Genomic DNA, 27,689 nt, shown 5'->3' with positions numbered 1-27,689 from the left:
CGCAAAATGTTTCACTTTTAAACAAGTCTCTGGAACATGGAATGAAGCCAACTGAAATGTAGCAGTCACATGGATATTTAGTATGGTCAACAATATCCACAATCCTGTTTTAAGAAGACACTGTAACTTCCATTATAAATATGCTTCTTTTGCAGTTAATTAGCATTAGTAAATCAGAATGATACAATGGGTATGACAACAGTCACAATCATAATGATAAAAGGAACTATGCATTAATAAAAAAGTACAAAATCTGTATTTGTATAAACATTTGAACATTTTCCATGAATTCACTCCTCACATAACAAAACACTCGAGTCAAAGTCAGTGCTTAATTATCACTATCAGAAAGCCACAGTGCTTGAAATGTCAGTACAATCAGTACAACTTGTGAAGTGCACTTCTCAGTAAACTCTCTTATGGTAGGTAACATAGGCTCTTTCTGTTTGAAGTATAATATTTATATGTACCACCTTTGAGACTGCTGCTCCTATTAAAAGTGCTGCTAAACATATCACAGGAAGCTCTAAAATAATAGTAAAGATGATGACTTGTTGGTCATCATACCATTAACTGTCTCTTTTAATGCCAACAAAAATATGGTAGTAAATAATATATTTATATGGTGAAAATATCAACTGAACATCAAAGATTGTTTGATACAAAATACTCTTTGTTTAATGCATTCCTAGGTCATTAGCTGAGTACATGTAAACACTCAACAAGCTTAATGTAATTAAACATAGGCTCAGCATGGATGTTTCCAGACATTTTCAAATAAAAAATAAAAAACTGTTTATTACTAAGTGCTGGAATGGAAGTCAGAAGATGTATCAAGTGATTTGCAACATACAAAGAACAGTCAAACCTCGGTTCACGAACTTAATTCGTTCCTGAAGGTCGTTCATAAACCGAAACTATTTTCCCCATAGGAATTAATGTAAAATGGATTAATCCGTTCCTGGACTCAGATGATTGCTTATTTAAAATTTTACAACAATACTTTGTGCACAAGTTCTTAACACAAAATCAATGGAAACCATTAAATCTCTCACAAATAAGATAAACACAACACTAAGCAGATCAAATATAGACGAAAACTTAATTTAGTTTTACCGTACCTGTTTGGAGGAGAGTTGACGGCGTAAGTGGAAGGTGGTGAGGAAGTGAAATGTTATTGTTTGGAAGGGGATTCTTTTTCTTTTTTCTGTCTCTTGGCACCACTCGACTCTGCATCAGACTCACTGGGCCTCTGTCTCACTAAAAAGTTGTCCAGTGTGATTTGTTTTTGCCTACGTTTTAAAATGTTTCTAAAGTGACACATGGCATTATCACTGAAAATGTTTATGCTGTGGCTTGCTACTGCTTTATCGGGGTGATATCGTTCCACGAAACTTTGCACCTCACCCCATTTTGCACAAATTTCACGGATCAAAGAATTAGCAAGATCAGAGACACGAACACCATTTTCATGTTTGATTATGATTTCTTTCTTAACATCTATCATGATATTGGTATTTTTTCTTTTCACTTTGCTGCTATCATTGTCTTTCTTTGGCCCCATGCTGGATCATTCTTCTACGAATACTGCCGACGCTGATATTCCCAGCTTATCGCTCCACGATGTTGACGGCTTGCATGTTCGTAACTCGAGACACAGTACGTAATCCGAGACGCTTTGTGTTCGGAAAATTTGTTCGTAAACTGAATTGTTCGTGATCCGAGGCATTCGTGAACCGAGGTTTTACTGTATATCCAAAGCATATTTCTTCAATAACAAATCTTTGTTGAACTTGGTGTGCTCCTCGTAAGAACTGCCTGCTGTCATCAAACATCAAGGTGTTTTGGTTTGTTTCTATTTGCGTACCTACGAATCTGACATAAGGCAACTTGCATATTCAGTTATTTAATAGGAAGTTCCTAGTTAACTTGAAGGCATTCTTCTAAATTATGGTATATTATACCAACAAGTTGATTTGTACGAGTTACATATTTGAAGAAACATGTTTGCAATATCTCATATCAACATTCTAGACTGGAGCTTAATGGAGATTCAAACACTGATACACAATTAAAGGAAAATTACAAAATGCAAACTTAGTTTATCGCTTCTTTTCATATAAATATCCAAGTCTTACCAATCTTGTTGCTACATAATGCAGTTCCTTAAAATGCATTAAGATTACCATCAATTGCTACACACTTGACAAGGAAACATTTAAATGGTAAACATCCTTCCTCAGCTGGTGATCCTGAGATACTTAAAACTCTTTGCAAACTTAAATTTCTTTTAAAATTTATTACTGTTCACAGACTAATTTCTTCATCTCCTACACTGCCAATAAGTTACAAATATTTACTGCAAATCTTCCAACAGAAGTACAAAATAAACTACCTTACTGAAATAAACAGAAAGCACCTCTTTCAAACACAAAATAACCTCTTTCAAACAACAAAATAACTTTGTGAATATAATACACATATGCATAAAAATACAAACAACAATTTACTTGGCAGTCATAAGCATAACTGAACTCCTAATGTAATCTTAACAGCTGAAGAAACATCCATACACAGCCAAAAACAGAAAGAGCAAATCTACCTGCCTAGGTGTTTAAGGGGGCCTAATGACAACACAGACGAAGCACCAAGGCTTCCCAAGTTACATACGGCAGGGTTACGTGCTCCATCCACCGATACTATTGGCAATCCAAAATAGCCTCCTGACTGACTCACTAGTTGTGACAGAGGGACATAGTGATGTATACCAAGGCCAGCCAATCGGTTCAGAGCACCTGGTGCTTTCAGATCTACTATAGGTACGGCTAACTCAGCACCAGGCTGTACAGCTGGCTCCTTATGATATGCCTGTCTGTGCTGGAGCAAACCTTGCTGTGTTGGGTATTGAGCAGAGCAAAGACTGCATCTGGAACAAAATGTAAACCTCATTTATTACAACAGCATTGCCAAAATCAGACTCTGTATCCTTTGAAAAACTCTTCCACCACAGGGGAAATAAGACTCTGTGTAGGATACTACCACTGCAAGTTAAATGCATTGTGTGTATGTATCCCATCTTTTACTATCGAACCAACTGATCAATTTTTGCAAAATTCGGTAATTTGGTAAGGAAATAAATCATAAATACACTGACAAATTTTGAATAAAATACCGGTCAAAGTCAATAATTACAAATGATGATGGTGCAAGCCTTTGAGAATGTGTCTCACATGCTTATCATAGATAAAATCTGTATGCAAGTAATGATCTTTCCAAACAGAAATTACTAATATTAGTCAACAACACTAATAATCTGTAACATAAACCAACATTAACAAATGCTGGCCTGATTAAGATTAAATTGTATGAGCATTGGCATAGAAGTTCAGCGAGATAAACCGATGAATTAAACTGAATTACACTATTGAGTTATAAATTTACACTAATCAAATATGACATCAGAAACATAAGATTTGCAGCACCAGAATTCTGTACAACACAAAATTAGGCTTTGTGAGTTCTTCTCAAAATTTCTTGGTCATACTCTTTCATTCTATGAAGATAAACCTATTGGCTTACAATCAAAACAAGTTCCCACCTATATGGAAGTTTTCCTGGGCTACGATGAAGAGTCATATGCTGATTAAGGCTCTCTTGTGTTGAGAAAACTTTGTCACACACTTGGCATGCATATCGCCCCATCACACCTCTGCCCCTGCCTCTTCCTCTTGAGACACTGTGCAGTAATGGGGGTGGAGGAGGACCATCCCCCGTTAAGTCTACAGTAGGAGGGCGGGGCGGACGTTCCACAAGCTTCTGCGACCGGCTCACATTTCCTCGTCCATGAGGCACTGCAAAGTTTCCCTGTCAGGAAGCACACAATGTTTAAAATAAAAAAATGAATAGCCAAAAAATCCAGAAAAAATCTAGTATGTATGCATGTGAGCACAGACACAAATAACTTACATAAAAAATGTATCAATGCTTAGTGGTAGGTAGGCCACACACCGGCATGCGTCAAGACATGTAACAGTCAAGACACAATGTCTGTGACATGACGCAAAGAAAGGAGCACAGTTGAAACGAATGAGATTATGAAAACCGTTGAACACCAGTCTGAGTCATGATTCTGACGTCAGCTTCATGCTGCAGACATGTGCAGCAAGACTCGGCATGTTCCTTTTCTGTGCGTCAAGACTGAGACATCAGCACTCAAGGAACAGCACCAGTGTACGTTATCGACATGAGTGAAGAGCAAATAAATATTAAAATAGTGCAGACGGTTGAGAAATTCGCGGTAATATAAGATTATTCGTCCCTGGGCCACTCAAACTAGGAGGAGGTTGATAAAATTTGATAAGACTGGAATTTCACCGGATCGTTTAACAAGTCGCGCGCTAAAATGTACGCACCATGTTGAGCACATGACTCATTAAAGTCATGAATCCACTTCCTTTTCCTTCTTTTACGTAATTTAAGCCACATGTACATTAAAATATCTTCCTCACTGGATGACGACATGTCATCAACTACAGAAGATATGATAAGATGCAGACACGTGCTACTTCGGTGTGCGGACTCGAGTCTGAATCACGAATGAAGCAAGACTGCATCTTTTGTCTCATGTCTTGGTGCTTGTCTTGACGCAGTTGGTGTGCGGCCGCCCGTATGGTGAAAATGCGTTGATTTTAACTTGTAGCATTTCTCAGTAATGGGTCAGAGAATGTGGTGATGCAGTTCACTGAATCAATTCTACAAACAATAAAAATTATAGAGAGTGCATCTTCACAGACAACCCACAAAGTGAAGAATATGGTGGTAGATAATCAAAAACATGTTGAAAATAAGTACTGTATTGATGCTGGAAGTTATGTCTAATGTTCGGAACTCAATGAGTTGCGACAAGCCTTAAAGCAAAGGGTTCAATTAAAAACTGTATAAACAACATATCCATTTAAGATCTGAGGGTTTTATAACAGTGAAAACATGGATTTCAGTCTATGGGGTTGTGTCACTATGCACACTTGTGGGTAAGTACTAGTATTTAAAAAAAATGTAGTTTTCTCCCAAAACACTGAAATCACATATAAGACTACACAGTGACAAAACCCAGAAGACCTCAATTTCCACATCTATTAACAATTTATACCACAGTATAGATGGTCTAATTTTCTTGAACAGAACAGACCAAAGGTAAATTACCAATGATATGTGAGACTACAGATCTGCAAAGCTGCCTGAAAAGAATGCACATATATCATGCCATGCTAAATTGAAAAATATTTTAAAATGGGTTTCAATGTATAAACATGGTTGATAAAAGCAATAATAAATGTGTCCCTTATGCAATGAATCTGAGGCAATACTGATCTTCAGGTATTAAAAGATTTGTATTTTTTACCATGTTTTGTTATTGAACTACTTTTCATGCAGCCTAATTGTAGTTACCACATTTTTATTTAGCAACAACATATGACAGACATCTATGTCTACATATGACCTATCAAATTACCTTACTGATTTAATATTTAAGCTGCAAATGCCAACTGAAAAGTACTTTCCAATTACTTAACCCCACGACAATATTGGTGACTACTTCAAGACACAGTTACAGTGTGCTTACATTTAGAAGTTCAAATTTGATACAGACTTTTGATCACAGCATTGTCAATAAATTGTCTTACACATTTCATATTAAGCAGTGTTCTTGAGGTACTCTCCCTTTACATGTAAACTTGTCCTATCCCATGAAATGACTACAAAAACGGCAATGATCCACATCACTGTTTTTGAGGGAAGAAATGTAACTTCTGGGTCAAATTTTAAATGCCTGAGGGTAGACCATAAGAACAAAATTTCTGACAAACTATTACCTGCTGCTGTCTGGATGATGATGCAGTAGGCTGAGCTATGATAGATATGGCTGAGTTCAAATTAAGGGTAGTAATTGGCTGTGAAGCAGCCGGTGATGCCGACTGCGTTGCCGGAGATGGCCGTGCCTGTCTTTGTTGCTGCTGTGGACTCTGTTGTGTGACAGAACGGCCACCTGTTCCACCAGCAGGCGTAACTGTGATGCCCCGGGTAGCCAGAATGTTAGCTACAGCCTTAGCGTCACTCTTACTTTTCCCTCCACTTACTACAGGCTGGCCCACACCTGCACCTCCTTGAGGCTGCCTAACAGACAGTGTAATAGAGTCTGTCAAGTGAATCATTGACTCAGGACGTCCACTGTTATTTGTAGCACCCTGAACATTCCCGATCACTGGTCCACTGTCTGTTCTTTTTTGCATCGCTATCACATGACAATCGGCATCGTCATGTCTGTCTGGTAGAAGCACATCCATTCTTCTTTGCTTATTAGGTGAGCTACCAGGTGAATTAGTCACAACAGCTGGCCGTTTCTGTTGTAACCCCATTCTAGGCTGCTGCTGCTGCTGCTGTTGGACTATATTTGGCCGCTGCATACTATGTTGTGATGGGGCTCGTGGACGATTTAGTTGTTGACCCATGTTACTATATGGCCTGGGAGTGGGCAAAGAACCTGCAGGTGCAGGGTAATTATTCTGAGACTGCGGGTAAGGTTGTTGACTGTACATCTGTGGTGGCATCATATGCTGCTGCTGCTGGGGTTGCTGTGAATGATTAGGATACTGGTGTTGCATTCCTGGAGGTGTTCCAGGCACATTACCAGAACCAGGCACACGATACAAGGGTGGTGGACGGCGAACTGGAGGCTGAGGATAAGGTTGCTGGGGGGGCATTAGCTGATGAAGCTGTGGAGACATCTGCTGCACCACTGGCTGTGAAGAATGGTGGTTCATCTGATGTGGAGACAACTGCTGTGGTGGTGGAATTGGCAAACGCTGTACTTGTTGAGCCAATTGCTGTACAGGTGGTGGCTGGTGATGTGGCATTGAATATGGCTGAGTTGATGGAGGCTGTGATGAAGACTGTCCACTGCTGCCATGACTGACATGTTGATGAGAAGCTAATTCACCCAGATTTGAAAAAACCAGATTCCCACATTCCTGGTGTCCACATTTATAATGTCCCGACCTTGCCCGATGTTCGTCCAAATTTGATGTCTGTTCACCACACACATCGCAGCATGCTAAAGTGCTAGTTTCTCCAAGGCGTTCCAATGAAATATATTCTGATCCTAAGCCATCAAGTACATTCCCAACCACAGCAGAACCTGATGTAGTAACTGCTATAGCCTTATCACCTGTGGAAGGATCACAGAGGAAGCCACGGAGCAGGGAATCTGATGAATTCCTTCCACTTAAAGGGCCTGAATTATCATTTTCATGCCCTGGGTCTGCTGATGTCTGATCAGGTATCATTAAAGGATCTCGTTCCTCTAATGTCCCTGTATTAGACACTGGGTCATCAGCAGCAGCAGCAGGTACATTGGCAATGTCATTCCAAGTGAAATTTCCTGTTTCTGAAGGTAAGGATATTTCATTACTTTGCTCATTATTATGCTCATCTCGACCTCCTGATTCAGACTGCAGTTCTTCTTCAGGATTATCCACAGACGGAGACTGCCGATCCTCTTCAGGTGCTAAATGGTGGGAGTTGGAGTCCCCAGATGTTGCAGGTGGTGCTGGTGATGATGTGGGAAATGCTGGTGAGCCAGCTTCTGCTATAGTTGTACCACTGACCTCAACCATTGCTGGAGATGATGGTAGGCTATCACACGATTCTTCTTCAGGAGCAAGAAATTCTGGGCGAAGCTGTTCACTTGGACTTGGACTGGGACACGTACTAACAACCTCTTGTTGCTGGTTATCATCCAAGTTCGAATCAGCTATGGTATTGAGACAAGGGTCCTCAGTAGCTTCTTCTCTGTTTTGGGCTCCCTCTTCCAACTTATCTCTCGTCACTTCCTTATCCTTCCACCCTCCAACCTCTTCTTCACTCTTGTCTTGTTCCACACTTCCCCCCTTGCTAATGCCACTATTTTCTTCAGATGACTCCAACACACTTTCTGACGTCCATCCCGCCCCCTCTCCCTTCCCATCCACACTTTTACTATTCCACTCCACGTCTTCACTCCCAGTAAAAACCTCCGTCTTAACTTCGTCTAGAACTCCGTTTGCAAAATACAGACCACCTGGTCCAGACAGAATCTTTTGTGGCACAACTTCAAATGATGGTTTATCTGTAGTAGCGTCAGAAGCTAATTTAAGAGTCAATTTCAAAGGTCCAGGTACCTTATTTTTAACTCTTGGAACTATGTATGATCTTGTGTGTTTACGAGCAAAATTACGCCTTCTCCCCTTGTGTCCACTTCTTGACGTTTTGTGCGAAACTATACGCCGAACATAGGAAGGATTGAGACGCTGAACAATAATATTTGGAAGCTGAACATGGTACAGAAGATGATGGTGAAATTCGACAAAGGAATGATAGGTCTTGTCACAGTATTTACAATATAAGTTATTATGATGCTGTTGAATTATACACTGTAAAGGTTCCTTTTCTGTCTCTTGCTTTTCTGCTGCCTTAATTTTATCTTCTGTCCAGTCACTCACAGCACTGTTGAGTTTCCCATTTCCCAAATCATCTGGAATAAGAAAGATGAGCATTACTGAATGTATGGCTTCCCACTGGAATTACAAATATGTACAGCTTCTTTGTTGCATTTACATTGGACATGATTATAATCCAGAAGACAACACTGAATCTTCACTGCCATAAGAACTTCAAATCTCATATAGTCCCTGGTAATTACTACCTGTTTCCAAGAATGAAAGCCCTCTTGAAGGGGCAAAGGCTCCAGTCAGAACAAAAGGTGACAGGTGGTGAGTTGTAGGAAAGGGCAAAGTGTATCCACCACATTGGAAGAAATGTGAGATAGAAGAAGGGAACTATTACAAAGGTAGTCTGCAGTAAAATTTGCCATGAAAATAATTAGGCTCACATGAGGCAAAAGTTTGTGGTTTGTTTCAATTTTACACAATTGTGGAAATTTGTATTTTCAAAAAATATTATGAACTTCATCAAATCAAGGCAAGTGGCATGGGCAAGGAAAGTAAAACAGATGGGAGAGATGAGAAATACATACCAAAATTTTAGTTAGAAATCCTGAGAGGTAGAGACCATTTGGAAGCCTTAAATTTAGAAAGGATAAGAAAATTAGAATGGATGTTTGATAAATAATATGTGAGGGTGTAAAATGGACTCAAATGCCTCAGGATAGTGTCACCATCATGAGTTCTTGTGAACATGGTAATAAATTTATATATTCTATTAAAGGCGTGAAATGTCTTGTGGACTGATCTGGGTTAAGTGACTTAACAGCTTCTCAAGCTAAATAGGGTTGTCTAGAATCTTCAGGTTCTATGTAATACCAATAAGTTAGTAACAAGCTATGTCTACCATCACACCTTCCTTACATTACCCCTCACCGATAAAAAATAAAATGTGATTGGTAAAGTAGTTCCATGCTTACCTAATTATTCATTTATTTATTTAACAAAGCTTTCAGTATCAATACTATATAGTATTAGATGAGAAGATGACAATGAGAAATTAATTGGAAATGATGTGGAATGTAGTGGTCATGGCCCAAGTCAAGATACTATCCCAGTATATGCCTGGATGGACTAAGGAAAATCACAAAAAACATCAGTCAGGATAGCCAGTCTATAGGCCAAGATTTAAACTGGGACCTCCCAAATATGAAGTAGGAGAGCTAAACCCTCAACTATGATGTTTAGTAGTTCCATGCTTTTTGCTCCTTGTGAAGGCATTCAACAAGTAACACATATGAGTTGGTGAGTATGTTAAGATACTGTATGAATGTTTAAATATTTTAAAATTTGAAATTGCATACAAGGTAACTACTTAAATCTTAGCAACTGTCTAATTTTAACTTGAAAAATTCATAACGCACGATTTCTGCATGATTTATTTTAGACACACATTAGTAATGGCCTTCTTTCTGTGAATGCTATACAAAATAATTAGCTTTAAGGCAATAGATTGGGCTTTCATAGATAATTCTGGGCACCACACAGAAACAAAACATCCCCCAGACATTAGTGCAAAGAAAAACAGAACCAGACGAATGTAAACACAGCTACTCGATCGAAATACCGTACAGCCAGAATTAGGGACTGCGTACAAATCGCGCACTATCGCAGTGTAGACGTACGGAATATGGCGGCTGATATGCTCGCGCAGACAAGCGATGAACGTCCGAGACAAACAAGCATAAACAACTTTAAAAACATCAGCTGAAGTTACACGACACGTCACCGTTCCAATCCGTTAGCGCTGGGTGGGGAGTACTGCGGGAGGTCCGTAGTTTCCAGTTGGTTTCGACCCGTTTGCGAGCCGTACGACTGTTCCCGAGCCCCAACCTTTCCCCCTCCACCAGCCCTATGGGCTGTTGCGGATACAGACGCAGTCCGTACGTACTCATCCGTTTCGCAGTCCCTTGCAAACAGCCAATTATATTGGTGCGAACTGCAGAAAGTAAACTTTGACACATATTTGATGACTACGTCCGTTGATAACAAGAACACGTATTGTGAAGACGCTGTCGTTATGGACGTAAAGCTCGTGCACGAAGTGCGAAAACATCCCGCATTGTATGATCCAAAAATAAGAAGTTACAAGGACAGTGCCGAAATGGACAAATCATGGCTGGAGATAGCAAATGAACTTGGCATGAAACGTAAGTCACCGTCTATCTACTTCCAGTAGAACCGATAACGAATTAATACTGGTTGCAGAATCTGAAGATTCATTATCGCCAGTACCAAAGCACACAACTGAACATGATTTCTGGCCTGATCCACACACCCTCACTTATAAAATCCATCTTAATGTTATCCTCCACCTCTTTTACATGTTCAATGTGTACGTTTTGCAACGGGTTACCCTGTCAAAATTCACTACATTCTTTGTCCCCTTGATTTTACTACTCCAACAATAAAAGATGACTTGCATAAATCACAAAGTTCCTCATTATGTAATACCCTGAATTGCTCACTTTGTGCTTTTTGGTCCAAATATTCTTTTCAAGTACTTTGATTTAAAGCACTGTAACTTACCATCCTACCACATGTGTGACAGGGTTTATTTTCATGGGGTTAATAAAGTGGCCACAGCATGATGGTCACTCACCTCCATCAAGTGTAAAGGAACACCATCCCTTCCCAGGAAGTCTTCATGGGGACTGGTGTTTAATTAAGCATGGACAACTTTACCTTTACCTCAAAGCAGAGACTGCACTTCACATCAATATCAAATAAACTGAAAAGTTACTGTTTTGTACATCCTAATCAAGAGCGTAAAAATGAAGAGCGTTGTATGAGTACTCTGAACCTTCATGCCAGTCATGGCTAAATGCTAATCATGGTCTGTCAGCTTTGTTCAAAGTCTAAATTAATGTTTTTAATCTTCTTCTGAGCTTTACAGCTAACTGAAAAATACTGCAAATAATTCATATATTAGACAAATGCTTAATGTTCTGCATAATTTCCATTCACTCCTTTGATAAATCTGATACACTCTAAAACTTCCATTTATGCAAGATATTCACTGAAGTTTATAAGTGTGCATATTTGTAGCTTTTTTGTTGAAGTCCTTGTTCCTCATATTTATTCTTACCATTATTTCCTTTTTGATCACATTACATTTTAAATACAAATTAAGTCCTTACAGTATAAAGAGGATAAGGTTCACCTTTGCCAATGCATAAGCTTTCACCATGTGTCACTGTTAACATACAATGATAAAACTAAAAACAGGGCTATTGATATACCTAATTCCAAACCAAATTTGCAAACAAAATATTCACACCTTTGAAAATCTAGTTTGGCATTCCAATATTTCCTAAGTTTAATGCTCCAAAGTTAAATAGGATCAAACAGAAACCTGAACTTTTGATGGCAGAATCTGTGGTAATCAATCACAAAGGATCAAAAAGTATTTTTCAGAAGGGGGATATCATGGAACAAGGTCATTTGCTAGAATCACTACAAGAACCTGACTACTCACTCATGTAATAAATTCTGACTGCAAATAAACTGTGGTGAAGGTTGACCTGGGAAATCTGAAAATGACACTTTTCTACTGTTCTTGATAATCAGAGCTTCTACTTCCATAAAAGTAAATGAATAATAAAATCTTATGGCACAGTCGATAAGAGATTTGCTATCAGTCATGAAACTTTTCATAAAATATAGAAAAATTCCAAACTTACTGAAATATCATGTCTGCTAAAATAAGTGCTAGACCTTACTACTAACTAGACATTTTCTTCTAACAGCAAAAATATGGAATGATCACATTTGTAGTATACAGCAAAAGTACATATCCTAGTTCATAAAGTATCTATAAATGTATGTAGTATTCACAGTACATTTTCTGATGAACATGAGCATCCACAGGATGTGTGCAATTATACTTGTGCCTACAGGAGATTTCAAAATGTATGTCTTCCAACACAATGAGAATGAAATAATACAGCAGTACAAGAGAGGGAAGTGTTTTACATTTTCATGATTCACTTGTGATCAGCATCAATAAGAGAAAACACATCACAGACAGGGCTCAAAAGATGTCTGCTTAGTTCACTAACTATATGAAAATTTCACTTGTAAGACACACTGTTTCTCAAGAATATACACACACAACCCATGATATAATTTTATACTTTAAAGCCAATGTTTTACTTGTCACAGAGATACAGTGAAGCGAATATGTTGAGCCTTTTGTTTCACATTGCGAAGTCTTAATAAAAACCCAGCCAAATATATTACTTCAGATATAATTCATTTCAAGAAGCCTGTTTGGTATATCACACACAGCCTTGCTACATAATGTGAAAGTTTGCAGCCTTTTCTTAAGATCTGTTATACAGCCACAGAGGTAAGATCACACTACCAATTAGGTCCAGATAATAATATAACTGGGTACCTGCTATCTCTTATATCATCAGCAGTGACAATCAGTATCACAAAATAAATTGTACAACTTTTTATTTATTACAGCTCTCAATGTAAAAAACAGGTGGCGAAGCTTGCGTGACAAGTTTGTGCGAGAAAAGAAGCGTCTAGTATTGGATGGTGTTGCCTCATATAGATCCAGAGATCCATGGCCTCTATTAGATGATATGTCTTTCTTATGGGACTTCATCAATCACAGGAAGTATGTGAATGCATAAATATAACCCAGTGTATGAGTTGGTTTCACAAACTCTTTCCAATTTGCTCACTATTCCTGGAGCAAGAAAGCATATTTTTTAATGTTTGAAACATGTTCAACAGTTGACTGTACTGACTCCTGTTTAATACCCAGCTGCACTGGACTAAGACTTCAAAATTCAAAATAACCACATTGCCCTTACATTATTTCATTACTTATTTTATGGCTCTGTATCAACTACTGATACTACAGGGGCCTGCCAAAGGCCTGTTTGAATATGTACATGCATAGAAATGTATTCCTTGGAAGAGTTCTTTGGCTACTGTCAGATGGTTTATGGCTTCGTAACATGATTTGGAACCTGTCAGATTTTCATAATGGCTGGTCAAGGTTAGAAATACCTGTTGGGCATCTCTGTATCAGAAAATGCCTATTTAAAAAGAAATGTATTAAAAATTGTTTGAAACAACAATATGAACTTAATTCCATAAGCTTATTGCCCTAATGGAATTCTATTGCCACCACATATCACACAGTAGATTATCTGAACGATGGCACACACTTCCTTTGCACTGCAGGAAGTATCTTCCTATTTGTTTGGACAAATGGCTTGGTACTTCGTCAATTAGATTTTAGGATTGAATGCATCACAAAACTTTGTGCCTCAACTGTTTGTTATTCAAATAATCAGTGGGCTGGCTTTCAGAAAGATTGCAAGAAATGTGCAAGGAACACAGTTTGCAAATGTCACCCTCAACAAAGGTACTAGTGTCAAGCATATTATAAATTCAATAAGCTCACATGCAAAGATCCTAATTTCCTTGTGCTGTTTCGGGAATTTGACAGTTTCCTCTTGACAAGAATTATATATAAATGTTTCTCAAATTCACAGAGATGTGTACACCAGAAAGATGAGTTCAAAAGTCAGGGCTGAATATGTTCAACATAACCTGCAGCCAATCTTACCATGCCCATTACCAGAACAGGTTAATGTGATACTTGAAACACCTGAAGCCTCACCTTCTCATGTCTTTCATCCAACAACTATCAGTGAGAAGCTCAATTCACCTTCCAACAGCATAAATATTGAACCCATGAGAATTAAACAAGATCCAGGTGATAGGGATGAAGATTATGGCGATGATGGGCCTCCCACCTCTAGATTGAGAAGTTTATTAGATCAGACCACACATCAGGTAAGAGAATCCAAGTCACCGTTCTCAACCAAGAATATATACAATGAAAAATAAGAAATTACTAGCGTAAATAAATTGCTGGTAATGATCATGGTCATAAAGGTGAATCTCTACAGTACTGCTTCACTGACTTTCACCAAACCCTGTTTAAAACCTTGCAGACCTGAACCCAATCACTTGGCATAAATGATCCTCATACTTTTAAAAGCTTTGAATTTATTTCTGTAGAGTCCACATAGTAAAGATTAAGCTCAATGAGGGATACATAACAGAGAATTAAATGTAAAATGTTTAAACATTATGGAAGTAGAATCTACCAGAACCAAAATCAAGACATCCAAACAGACTTTAACTGAAAATTTCCTCACCTTCATAAACTTATTTATGTTTCAATGGAATTTTTAAAAATTTATTCTGATGGCATCCTCATCATAACTTCAACTAAGAATTTTGTACATGTATCAGAAACCATTAAGAATACTATGCATATAGTACTGATTATCAGAGATATGTGTAATGGGAATAGTCTCATAGTATATACAAATTCACTATATTCTTAACCATATCTAGAATTCGCCCTTATTGGACATCAATCCATAAACTTTTCAGTGACATATAGTGGTCAGTAATTCACTTGCCATGTAAACCTCCTCCGTATTCCTCCAATGTATGAGTGAAATAAGGAAACACTTTATTTATAAAATTGTAACTAAATCCTCAAATGCACTTGGCAATATAACTAACAATTTACTGTCAACAGGATGAATCCAGTGAGGATACACATTTCAGCCTTCATGGGGATCCTCCAGGATCTCGAAAACCGACTCCAGATGAAGATGAATTATTCTGCCTCAGTGTGGCTGCATCATTGCGAAGATTCAGTCCACAAAGGAAAGCTTTAGCAAAATTACGTATTCAGCAAGTTATGTATGATGTACAGTTCTTGAACCAAGTGCCTTCAAGTACAACCACTGTACAATCTGGTTACAATAGTGACATCATTTTTATGCAAAATTCATAAGTTTAACTGATGACCCCATGGTCTACAGCAGTGCCTGCATTTCGGAGAGAATGAGTTCCTCATTTAATTTTGTAAAGGCAGATATCATGAATGCCAATGTTAAAATCAAATTTCTATTGAAATTATGCCTGAAACCTAAATGGCCTTGGTCTTCATGAAGTAATTTGAATCCTACCAATAAAAAATGTTACTCCAACCAGCAAGTCAGGGCTAACCCTTAAACAACCAGGGGTCTGTGAGACCATAACAGTTTATCAAGCTGAATGTGTTACATTATTAGTTCAGCTGATGCCTGAATTATAAAGTGTAATTGTTTACCACCTCACAATAAACACCCTCATCACTTCAGTCTGGTGACCAGACTGCACGGGTTTTCATGATCCTCCTATAAAATGATTCACAGTAATTAGAATTCTGCACATGATATTAGATTTGAAGCTCTCTTGTCAACTGAATACAATTAAGTCTTCATGGGCAATCAGTCATGTAAGTTTGGGGTTACAAAAATTCAATGTTTTGGAGAATGTCTCGTCCATCATGGTTGATGTGATGAGCCAGCTGTGGGTACAAATATAATGGGCAGTCATATAACTCATCACATCAACCGTAATGCTGCAGGTAGACACACTGAAACAATGTATGTGTGACTGCCCAAGAAGACTTCTATGTACGTTAGAATGGTTGGAGAAAGAAATTACATAGACAAATGTGAAGATATATATGATACTTATCACTTGCTTAGACAATCGGTAATGCTGCATTTTTCCAGCAGTATACTTACAGGCTTCCTACAATCCTCAGAGTAAACTGCTATTTTTGCTAAACAGGATGAACCAGTTGATCTTTGTAATGGAGAAAAGTGTTTTCTTTGCCATCAGAACTGAATCTTAAAGTATTATTTTGATGGAACTTCGATTTCAAAGGTTCAAAAGGATATTAATGTCTTGGAACCATGATAAATGTAGTATTTTAAGGACTTGCAACTTTGTTCAGTTTCTTCTAACATTTATGTTTCAGACCCCCCATAAGCTATGGTCACTTGCTTTGCCTGTCCTCACCTTGATCCTTCTTTCCTCATCCAATGGATCAAATAAGTTTCAACCTGTCTGGCACGTTCCTATTTGTCCACACACTTTCTCATGTGCAGCTTACTCAATGACCAGAGGCAGTAAGCACCTCTGAAAAAAGGCTGTAACTTCCTTTCCACATGTTTAAGAAACCTTTCTTGAACATATAAGTAAAATAACATGATTTCAACATACAGCTTTTTTAACATGTAATTTAAATTTCATTCAAATTTACAGGAAATGTCATTCCATAACTGCATCTAAAAAAAATAAGTATATATGTGAACTGGTAAATCTACGAGGTGCGATCGAAAGGTTTCCAGACTGCGCGTATAAAAACCCGTACACTTATCTCAGGTATTAAATTCATCCATCACCCTCGAAGTAGTTCCCCTGGGAGTGAACACAATGATCCCAGCGCCGCTGCCAAGCCTGGAAGCATCCCTGGAAATCTTTCTTTGTCAGCCTGTCAAGCACCATCTGCGATTCTGCCTGAATCTCTTCTATCGTCTCAAATCTCCTTCCCTTTAGCTGAATTTTCATCTTTGGGAAGAGGAAGAAGTCACACGGAGCTTAGAAAGGAAGTTGGGGTCGGTTCTTGCAAGATCTTTGAGCTCCTGACAAACGAGAAGTCGATTCTGCTTCTGGTCCTCAGACAGGATGCGTCGCATGTGGAGTTCTTCCTTTAGAATCAGCTGACAGGTCCCATAGCCTATCCCAACAATGTCGCACAAGTCGTTGATGGTACGACGTCGATCTTCGTGAATGGCCTGCCGAATCTTCGTAACATTTTCGGGCGTTGTACTCGAAGATGGTCGTCCAGAACGCTCGCCATCATCGACAGAGGTTCGGCCATTTTTAAAACGTGAATGCCACACAAAAGTTTGTGCACGACCCATTGCGGACTCCCCAAATGCTTGCTTTAGCATTTCATAGGTTTCCGTAGCCGTTTTGGCGAGTCTTTGGCAAAATTTGATGCACACGCCATTCCGAAATCGCAGGAGGGTCGGTGTAATGCACTACCAAAACGCCCGTAACTAAGAAACAAATGCTAATTCGATGATGCCGGCTGGCACACTGATTCACTATGAATGTAGGCCGCACCCCCTAGCGGCAGAAGCTCGTACTACATCCGGTTCGCCCTCTATTGACACAGTCTTTAAACTTTCCGATCGCACCTCGTACTTCTGTCCTGAACTCTACTGATGTACAGACCATGTAAGATATACAACAATTGAGCTTTATATTATCACCATGATTAATATATATTTCATTAACAAAAACATACTCAGACCAGACATGGTGTTAGTGTCCTTCAGATATAATCTGGGGTATTTAATCCTCTATACTGGAGTTCAGGTCTAAAGGAATTGGATGTAAGAATATGTAGTGCCTTCTAATGGTGGAAGATTCCTTGTTTATGTATGATTTTATGTATGGGTTAGAGTCCCAGCAGTATATTTTGAAGCCAAAAGATTTCCGTGGAGTAAATAATTTGGGAAACACTTGTCTAGAGCAGTAATTCCCTGTGCACTGTGGGAGTTTTCTTTGGTCTGAATTCAAAACAGTAGATTTCAATACAAAAGACAACCTGTAAAGTAATTTAATATTAAAACAAACAATTGGTATGAAAAGAAAGTTATGACTCCTATTTCCCTTTCCTATGTAGAGAATCAAAATTACATTATAAATCAACTACTACAAGGATTGGGCCTATTGACCTGTTCTGGGACGGTTGCTCAAGGCAACTTGTCCTTATTAGTCTTGTAGGGTGCGTTTGAATAGTGAGTGACAAGCCCACTGCCTCTGCAAAATTTCTACTCAATCCTGATTTGTCTGCTAGAGCCATCTCATAGTGAATCAGGAGATTTGGGTGAGAAATTACTGCTGAATTTTGCTTACAAAACATCTCGTATCATGCTCGTAAGGTTCTTATACATGCCATAAATCTACCACATGGGACAGCTGACTTTACTTCCCCTCCAAAGGAAGTTGTGCTACAGATTTTTATCACCCTCAAAAATCCATTGACCTCGGCCAGGTTTGAACCCGCAAACCTTGGGTCCAGTGGCAAGCATGCAAACCACTACTCCACCGATATAATTTTGTAACCTGTTTCTGCACATACAGAGTGGTGCACGAAATGATATCTGATTGAAGTCTAAATAAAAGCATTGATATACATTCATACAATGGTAAATTTATGTTTATGAACACAAAGAATAATTCATGAAGATTTTTCCCTTATGGATTACATGTTCATACAACTACTATTCTGTCGTGCAACTTATGAAACATGAAAGGCTACGTTCACGATCACGTGATGCCACATAACCTATGCAATTTTACCACACATTTGAACAATCAAAGCCCTGAGTTGCATTACTGAGGTTTTTTAAACAATTTTTCCTTAAGGTAACCTGAAAGGAAGAAGTTGCACAGGTTTATGTCCAGTCTACTGGTGGCTACCAATATCCTGCTTGCCATGGATGTGGACATAAGTTTATTTTATAAACAAAAGATTCACCATCACTCGCCCACCTCAATGCACTAACCACAAGGCAAATTCCTTTATCACACTGTAACATACCAAGTTATAAATGTTGAAGGAATTTGCAGAAATCATCATTATAAATTACAAGAATATACTCATTTCAGTATTTTATAATTTAAAAATTATAAAAGGGTTTCTTTCTGAGCAACAACACTTAAAACAATCATACTTTTGATTGCTTATACACAAATTTTCAGTCTTGAAGTACGATATTTTCATGTTTTCAACAACCAATCATAATTAAAAAATCAGGGAACTTAAATAATTCAATAAATACTTTTATAACCAAATGTACCTGGTAACTGCATTGCTGTTGGCACTTAAACTAACCACATCATGCCACAATAGTTTAACTGCCAAAGGCAGTACACAATATGTATTTGGTCACAAAACACTTCAAGCACATTTTCAACAAAATCTGTGTTATGGGAACACTTGCTATAACTTACCAGAAGCTGATGTTGCTGGGGAGTTGTTCATGGCCACCCTATAAAGTAACAAAAACCATATCAGAAACAACTCTATCATTACAGTTTACCTTAAATTAATTGCCTTTTCATATTTTTCTTCATTCACTGCATGAAAATAATATATTACCATAGAAATTGAAAAGTCCACTCCCACATCCTTCCAAATTCAGCATTCATGATCATCTTATCAGTCATGTTATACCATGTACACAGTTCATGAATCATTATCAATGAATAGCACAGCCATATAACATTCAATGTTATCTGAGAGCAAAAATGAAGTCTTCTCACTGCAACAGCTGCACTAACCTAACCTGATAGTCCCACCATTAATTCACACAAAAATGTTGGAGGTGTGTCCCAAAGACCTGATGGATATGTAGAATTATAAAGATGGATGGATATGCAAGAACTGTGTAAGAATGAGAGATATGAACCAAAAACATGAACATTGTTCTCAGGCCAGTGTTGCCTATGTTGAGAAGTTTATGGAGAAGGGATGAATAACAGTGGATGATTATGCAATATTGATTATGCCAATCAATGCTGAAAATTCATCCACTGTTTGTATGCCTTGTGCACATAATTTTGCATGAAGACCTTAAAATGGGCACAGACAAAATCAAATGGATGCTCCAGATACTTATCTACAACCAGAAGACACTTGTTTAAACATGTGCTAGGAAGTGCTTGAACAACAATACTGAGCTCATGTGACGGCACCCTTCACATTGAACATCATCATTAGTTTGGCTTTCAATGTTGAAAGTTGGTGACCCATCATTAGACACGTTCCACAATGTCTCCATCGGTCCCGATCTTCTACTTCTCCGAGTAGGAGGCCCAGCGCTAGATTTGATTTCTCTTCCACCTGGTCCACCCATCACCTTGGGGATCTTCCGCGTTATCTTTTCCCTTCAACCTTTCCCTGGACAATAATTTTTTCCAGGCTATCATCCTGTCGCCGTACAATATGCCCAAAGAACTGCAGAATTCGCTGATAGCATATGGAGGACAGTCTCTTCTGTACATAGTGTTCGTTGAGTATCGAGTTATTGGTTCCTTTCTCCATCCATGATACTCTCAGCATTCTCCTGTATGCCCACATCTCAAAAGAATTGATTCTTCTTCTGTCTTAATTGTCCACGTTTCTGCACCATACAGGAAAATTGGAGACACCAGAGTCTTCAACAGTCTCAGTTTAGTGCATCTACTTATATTGTGATCCTTCCAAATCACAGTCAGCTTTGATACAGCCTCTCTAGCTAGTACTTTTCTTCGACGTATTTCCTCAGTAGAGCCACCACCTTTTCCAACGATGGAACCTAGGTAGATAAAACGATCCACTTTTTTCATACTCTGGCAGTAAGTCTGTTTGTGGCAGGGACTCAGCTCAATCTATTACCATAATCTTTGTCTTATCGTTATTAATTGACAAGCCAAGCCTCTCACTTTCCTCCTGAACTCTCTCCAACAGTTACTTCATTTCAGCTTCCGATTCTGCACAAAGTGTAGTATCATCAGCAAATCTCAGGTTGTTGATTCGTCACCCTTCAACTTTAACTCCACCATTCCAACCCTCCAGACTTTTCCTCATGATATATTCTCCGTAAATATTAAATAGAGTGGGTGATAGAATGCATCCCTGTCTAACTCCTTTAGAAGGTTCAAAGGGACCCAACATTGTGGTAGCCAGTCTAACTACTGCCTTGCTATCAGCACACATGTTTCTAATGAGGGTGATAAGGTGCTCTGGAAGACTCATTTTTTCCAGCACATTCCACAGTTCCTTCCATCTAACACAATCAAATGCCTTGCTATAGTCCAGGAAACACTGTACTAAACGGGTGTTAAATTCTCTGCATTTTTCAATTGTCTGATACTGAGAATCTGCTCACGTGTTCCTTTATTCTTCACAAAGCCAGCTTGTTCTGGTGATATTTCTCTATCTAGGTAGTATTTCAGACGTTCATGAATAATATTTTGAAGAATTTTACTGGCGTGTGATATCAATTAAATAGTTCTCTAATTCCCACAGCACTGTGTCCAGCCCTTCTTATGCAGTGGAATAAAAGAAGGGCCGGACATACCATGCATCAGGTAACTTCTAGTTGCTGCCAGCAATGACAGACTTCATGGGACAGGACATTTTCAGGTTAATAAGCAGTATCCAGTGCCATTAGCCAGTGACCTTAACATGGCCCTATAGAAAGCTTCACCACAATCTTCAGTGTTTAAAAGGAGATGCATGCATGTGAGATTTGCAGTTTTCATCGCAGTAAGGATGTCAACATTGTTGTTATGGGTTGTAATGGCATGTGGACTCACAGGCAGATACAGTTTCAGATAAACATACTGTCTCAATCTTCAGCCCTACAGATGGAAACAGTAGGTTTCTCTGAAACATTGGCATCTTCCTGTATGTTCACACAGTGTCACAACCCAGAACATCAAGATGAAAAATGTAAGGACTCCCACGAGAAACGAAAATTGGTCATTTACTTTGCCAGAATTTACTTAATGGAACTCCATAAAAAATCTGTACTCTTCACTAAATATTATTGGGGTAGGCAAATAAAGTAGGAGAGTTGGGCACTTTGGAGATGAAAAATGCACACAAACAGAAAATCTGAAAGAAAGAAAAACATGGGAAACCTCAGCACTGACACAAGAATATTATAATGGAACTTCAAGAAATTAGGTATCAGAATGTGGACTGGATTCAGCTGGCTCATGAGAGGGTCCAGTAACACTCAATGTGAGCATGGTAATGAACCTTTGCTTTCCACAAAAGGTGGAACATTTCTTGAGTAACTGAACGATTACTAGCGTTTCAGACACTGTTTCAAGCAGTTAATGAAATGGATCTATATTGCACAAGTTGTTAATAGTTACCACTGGTTAATTCAAATAGACAGTGACTGAAAAAATTCATTACTAATAAAAATTCATGTGCATCTCAGCATACTAAGAACAACAGCTTTCTTTAACAAAAATTATGATGGACTTATTAATGGCAACTAAAGAATCCAAAAGTCTTAAAAATTAATCACTCCTTGTTGATGACGGTTGCCACTGATAATCTTGTTTTGTACCTTAAACGTTCAAAAGGATTAATTATAATGGGAGAAATAAATAATCCTTCTTCAACTCTGAAAGAATGACGATGCTTCAAACGGTGAACCAGATAAGAAAAACGTTAATCTGTGCACAGAAATTGAAAATTCCGGTGTTTGAAGTTTTCATGTCTAGGCACAACTACACTTATAAACTAACCAAATTTCAAAACGAAAATTCTTACCGAAACCCATTACACAGAACTGCTCACAAACTACGGAAACGTCCGAACCGTTCAGTACACCGAAAAACAACCAAGAAAGTTGTATTGCGCAGCGTGGGTAGTTCAGTCAACAAATGAACACAGTTTCATAACTGAAATAATCTCCCGCTTTGCCCCGTCAATCAACCTAAACCAACATGGCCGTGACGGCCGTAACGGTACGTGCGGCGAACGCTTCTAGGGACAGGTTTCTAGAATAGATCGACTGCACGGTACCCTTCACACGACCTCAAATAAGTTCAGATTACAGAACATGCTACTGGTTCGCAATCTAATATTTTAGACTTATTTAATATGTATTTGATTATATGGGAACGTATTCAGCTGTATATTACGAATGACCTTCAGGAAACACGAATAATTTGTATTAGTAGTTCATTAAAGAGTGATACAGGCTAATAGGTATACATATAAACACTTACCGATAGATGTCACGAACATCGCTCAACTCTGCCAAACACAAACACGAAATAAATGAAATACAAATTCCACTATTTCGAAATCCAAACGGTTGAAGATCTAACACAGCACTGACTATCTTGCTGTGTAACAAAACAGTAGACGCCGAGGACTACAGCAAGATATTGAATTCGTGTTCACCAGCTCAACTTCAGCGGTCAGTGCTTCTCACTCGCTTAGATGTGCATCCTTCCTTACCCATGAGACGAAGGAATGGAATAGTCTGTTGTTGGTCTTAGAAGACATATTGCGTGACGGAACATACAAGCCGTGCACAGAGACAGAAAAAAAAAGTGTTCATCACAGATAAACATATACTTGTAAGGTCGAAACTCTGGGATAAAATAGTCTCAAAGTAGAACAAAGAGACTTTCGCCGACGATCATAGCCGAGAGAACGAGAACAGCCCTGAACCGAGCCAACACGAACCATATAATGGCGGGGTGAGGTGGAGAGGAACACTTGACGCTTGGCAAACAGCAGTTCCGTTGGCTTTCTCCTACCGTGCTCAATCCCTTCGCCACTCCCATGCGGCATTAATACAAATGGTAGAATAGGGGAAGCAAATGGTTGTTCAAGGGAGTTTGTCTAGTGCTTATCACGAGTTGAAAGCAGGTGGTGGGGGAGAAGGGACTGGGAGCAAAAGCTGTCAATTCTGTTGAAACGCCCAAACTGCTATTATGACGTCATTGTATTAAGAATTTATTTTTACTCCATGCGAAACTGACATTTCTCCGTTCTTGCCAGAGTACCTGCGTTTCGGAAACGGATATTACTCCAAGCTACTCACAGTATAACAATAGGCGGACGGCTGTAGAGCAGAGCGACGTATATCATATTTTCAGACACGTTGCACTCATTCATGTAGTATCCAACCCGATATGAAATTTTGTGCTTCAACATCAGACCAATTTCTTGATGGAAGAAACAAATAATAATTCGCAACTCATAACAGATGAGAATTGCAGAATTAAGCAGAAACATGTTCATGAAAATGGAAGGAGTATCTCTGCACAACGCTCCGTAATGAGTTTGTAATTCTGTATATATATCAAAGATATATTTGTAGCAACTGGCATCACTGGATTTGTCATTTGTGAACAATACATGGGATTAAAAATATTTGTAAATATAATTTAACATTTCTACTCAGTTTCAATGCTGATACGAACTTTGCCTTCTGAAAGATACCAATACCACAGTTGAACTGCATTTTAAGTAGGATTTGAGATTCTCTGGGTCCTGATGATGGAAGCAGGACAGTCATCTGAAACTCTGATAAATTCTACCAGACTACATGGCGTTACAGCCATCTTCGCACCGCATATTCTTAATAATGTTTCATTTTTTGGTAATTTTGTGTGTGTGTGTGTGTAATACAAGCATGTTTGAACATTCCAACTAATATATATGAATGTAATTTATAGGGACCATTACCGCAGTTTAATTAGGCTTTGCCGTCATGAACTTGACGTGAACCAGAAGCAGATAAAGATAAATGCCTCCTTGCTTGTTGCATAATGAAGTTAGAAGGTAATGTTGCCAAGTTGCCCCAGGCCTGATCTAGGGTTCTAGGCCAGATCGATTGAGCTTATACCTAGCCCGGGCAAAACGAAGCGCTTGCTTGCTGTTGCAAGTTTGCAAGCGCACCAACCAAGTTAGGATTTATTTTCAAACTATAGATCTTCGTCACACGGACTGGTTCTGCTGTTTGTGGCTATCGATTTTATGATTACCCACATGCTCTCCTAGCCCTCGCTCTGTCTGCAGTAGTTTCACAACGGATACTCGGATACTACCAATGGGCATAGTGTTTGCTATCAATCGCAATACTTATCTACAATAACGATAATATTATCTTGTTTACTCACGGGTACTCATTTATTGTTTGCAGAGCTTGCGCGGAATTGGGAGAACATGACTCTTTTCCCACTTCCAGAAGTAGAACTGTTTATGTATTATCAGAGTCACGTTAAAATGTAGATAATAAATATGAATTTCCATGGTCGGGGCCTTTGTTTGGTTTTCCCTCTCCTCTGCCCGCCCCGGGAGGCCTGGCAAATATCTCTTGTTCATTTCCTCCATTTGCCCCACTCATGCCGCAGTTTCAAATTACTTTTGAGTTCCTAACAGGCTTTGGAAATAAGCTCTCTCTCTCTCTTTCTCTCTCTGCAGGCCGCAGGCGTAATGAGTGAGACTGTTCTCCCACTCTAGTTCCCCCCCACCCGAAAAACTGTAAACCGTGGAGTTCCATCATCGACCAAAATAGAATGGGATATTCGTTGCTAGGTAACGACTAAACGAGGTCCTTGTTGGTTGTCCATGGATAAACCTACTAAGTGACTTACGATGCAGTAGTTCATATACTGTGTATTTTCAGCATTATATAGGCAATGCTGCAAACAACACTGATTTAAGAAAAACAACGGACCATAAAATGTGACTACTACCATTCAAAGTATTTCCATGGTTCTAGTGGCACAATCAAAGTCAATAAAATGTTGGTACTCCGACATACGCGCGCGCCCCCATCATGGCATCGATCTAAATCACGAATCTGAATTACAAGGGGTGACAAAACATTTATTCAGTAGAACAGTATTACTAACAGTCACTGATATGCTGAACAGGTCCTGTTGAAATTCTATTGTTTAACGGGTTTGATAAGTAAAAGTAACGCAATGAAGATGCTCTTATTCGAAAATGTATCAGAAAATTACGTTATCTTCATTATTCCTTCGTCATAACTGAAATATACATGCTACTCAGAGTTACGGATCTATGTAAGGTGCAGTAGCGGGACTAAACTGTGTTTCGCCTTCCATCACAACAAATGTTTTTAGTATGGATACATACTTCATCTGCTTCCCCTATGATCCTATTGGACGTGAACGCACAGATCTGCCCTGACTACTGGATAAGCAGACCGGGACAAGAGTCCCAGTAGCTACAGTTTTTAACAGATCAAGTTACTAATTTTATTTTTACTGTTATTATTTCTTTTTACTTTTTAGTGAAATCACAAACCAATGCACACATGCCGATTTTTGTGTGAATACAATTTTGCTTTGGGCTGGGAACATACATCATTCCAGCAAATAACTCCTCGCATTGTTCGATTAAGATCATGAAGTAAATAGAACTAAAAATAACAGTCGGAATAAACAGAAAGTAAAGGGTGCTTTATCACCATTGTTTTTCAATTCCACTTCAAAATATGCCATTAAAAATCCTACAGAATCACGAGAGTCTGAAACTGAATAGAACATATCACTATTATTAGATAAAAATAAACGCAGGAAGTGATATTAGTTGCATTATTTTTCCGTAATTAACCCCTCAAGCCGGGTACTTCTTACAAAATTGCTTTTTTGGAACATATTATCAATTCAATCGTTCTGAAATTTTCAATACTGTCTCGTATTGTATTCAGTAAGAAATGTATTTTTATGTGTAGACTTACCACTGTCGGCGAGTGAAGCTCAGAATTTCTCCATAGTCTGGGCACCAATATACTGTTTCCCTCCTTTTCTTATTCTTCTGACACAGGACACATTTTTTTTCTTGCTGTGAGACGTGCAGAGGAAGGATTTGTGAAGGTCTTCCTTGTTTGCGAGATTGCACTGCCCTACCATATCCTTCCCTCTTTTCCCGCCTTAAATTTACAGCTATAAAACCAAAGTCATTCACCCACATAGCCTGAGATTTTAGCTGTTTTCCTGAGTAAATAGTTTAAATATTGGTCAGATTGCAGAGATATGCTATTTTCAACATGATCGCCTGAGCGTAAGATTACACTGTTCAACAGCCAAAATATATCGGAAATGAAACTAACCAATTTTTTTTTACTAATTTTAAGCTGCTAAACACGAAAATGACATTCATTTTGTATGACTGGTTTGCATTTCGAAGATATTCATACCAAGCTGTTTCGCTCAATTTTCGTAATTTTCAGAAATGTAATGGACTACTTACTTCAGAAACAGCTTGTACAAGGGTGGAGAAGATTTTATTGCTTCCTGCAGGTCTAGTCAACATCCCTTAAGCAGGCTACACACGTACAGGTATACCTGCCAGGTATGCCTGAACAGACGCGCCTCTCAGGTATACCTCAACGTGTAGATAATAAAAATGTACCGTGTAGACGCACTAGAGCAGGGGTCGTCAACCTAGTCCCTACCGCCCACTAGTGGGCGATTCAAGCTTTCATGGTGGGCGGTGTGGGTTTTTGTCCGTTGTTACAAATTTGGCAGTAAGGACATTTTACCACCAACAAAGATACAAAAGTGGGCGGTAGGTATAAAAAGGTTGACGACCCCTGCACTAGAGCATGAGGTATGCCGAACAGGCATATCTGTTCAGGCATAACTGAAAGGTATACCTGTACGTGTGTAGCCGGCTTAAGGGATGTTTAATAA

At 38.7% G+C, this 27,689-nt stretch overlaps 2 protein-coding genes across 7 annotated transcripts; one reads left to right on the top strand and one right to left on the bottom strand.

Moving 5' to 3' along the window:
• Positions 1 to 233: 233 nt before the first annotated feature.
• Positions 234 to 26,982, bottom strand: LOC110827075 (uncharacterized). Of its 6 annotated transcripts, none has more exons than XM_087342861.1 (5): positions 26,735 to 26,982; positions 19,452 to 19,489; positions 5,874 to 8,569; positions 3,599 to 3,864; positions 234 to 2,926 (listed from the first exon to the last, which is right to left on the bottom strand). In XM_087342861.1, the coding sequence occupies exons 1-5, from the start codon at positions 26,965 to 26,967 to the stop codon at positions 2,599 to 2,601; spliced, it is 3,561 nt and encodes a 1,186-aa protein (XP_087198987.1). In that variant the 5' UTR covers positions 26,968 to 26,982; the 3' UTR covers positions 234 to 2,598. The 6 variants fall into 6 exon arrangements, with proteins under 6 accessions (XP_087198987.1, XP_021914066.1, XP_021914067.1 ...); XM_022058374.2 differs by lacking the exon at positions 26,735 to 26,982 and adding an exon at positions 23,235 to 24,053; XM_022058375.2 differs by lacking the exon at positions 26,735 to 26,982 and adding an exon at positions 22,774 to 23,154.
• On the top strand, positions 10,366 to 16,357 carry LOC110827076 (uncharacterized). Its single transcript, XM_022058376.2, has 4 exons — positions 10,366 to 10,687; positions 13,011 to 13,167; positions 14,057 to 14,360; positions 15,121 to 16,357. The coding sequence occupies exons 1-4, from the start codon at positions 10,507 to 10,509 to the stop codon at positions 15,379 to 15,381; spliced, it is 903 nt and encodes a 300-aa protein (XP_021914068.1). The 5' UTR covers positions 10,366 to 10,506; the 3' UTR covers positions 15,382 to 16,357.
• Positions 26,983 to 27,689: the final 707 nt, after the last annotated feature.

This window comes from Zootermopsis nevadensis, unplaced genomic scaffold (genome assembly GCF_977971745.1).
Source record: "Zootermopsis nevadensis isolate Lab colony 2312 unplaced genomic scaffold, Znev_1.0 Znev_ptg000004l, whole genome shotgun sequence".
In the NCBI taxonomy this organism is placed as follows: Eukaryota; Metazoa; Arthropoda; class Insecta; order Blattodea; family Termopsidae; genus Zootermopsis; species Zootermopsis nevadensis.
This window is presented reverse-complemented; position numbering and strand designations above follow the sequence as displayed.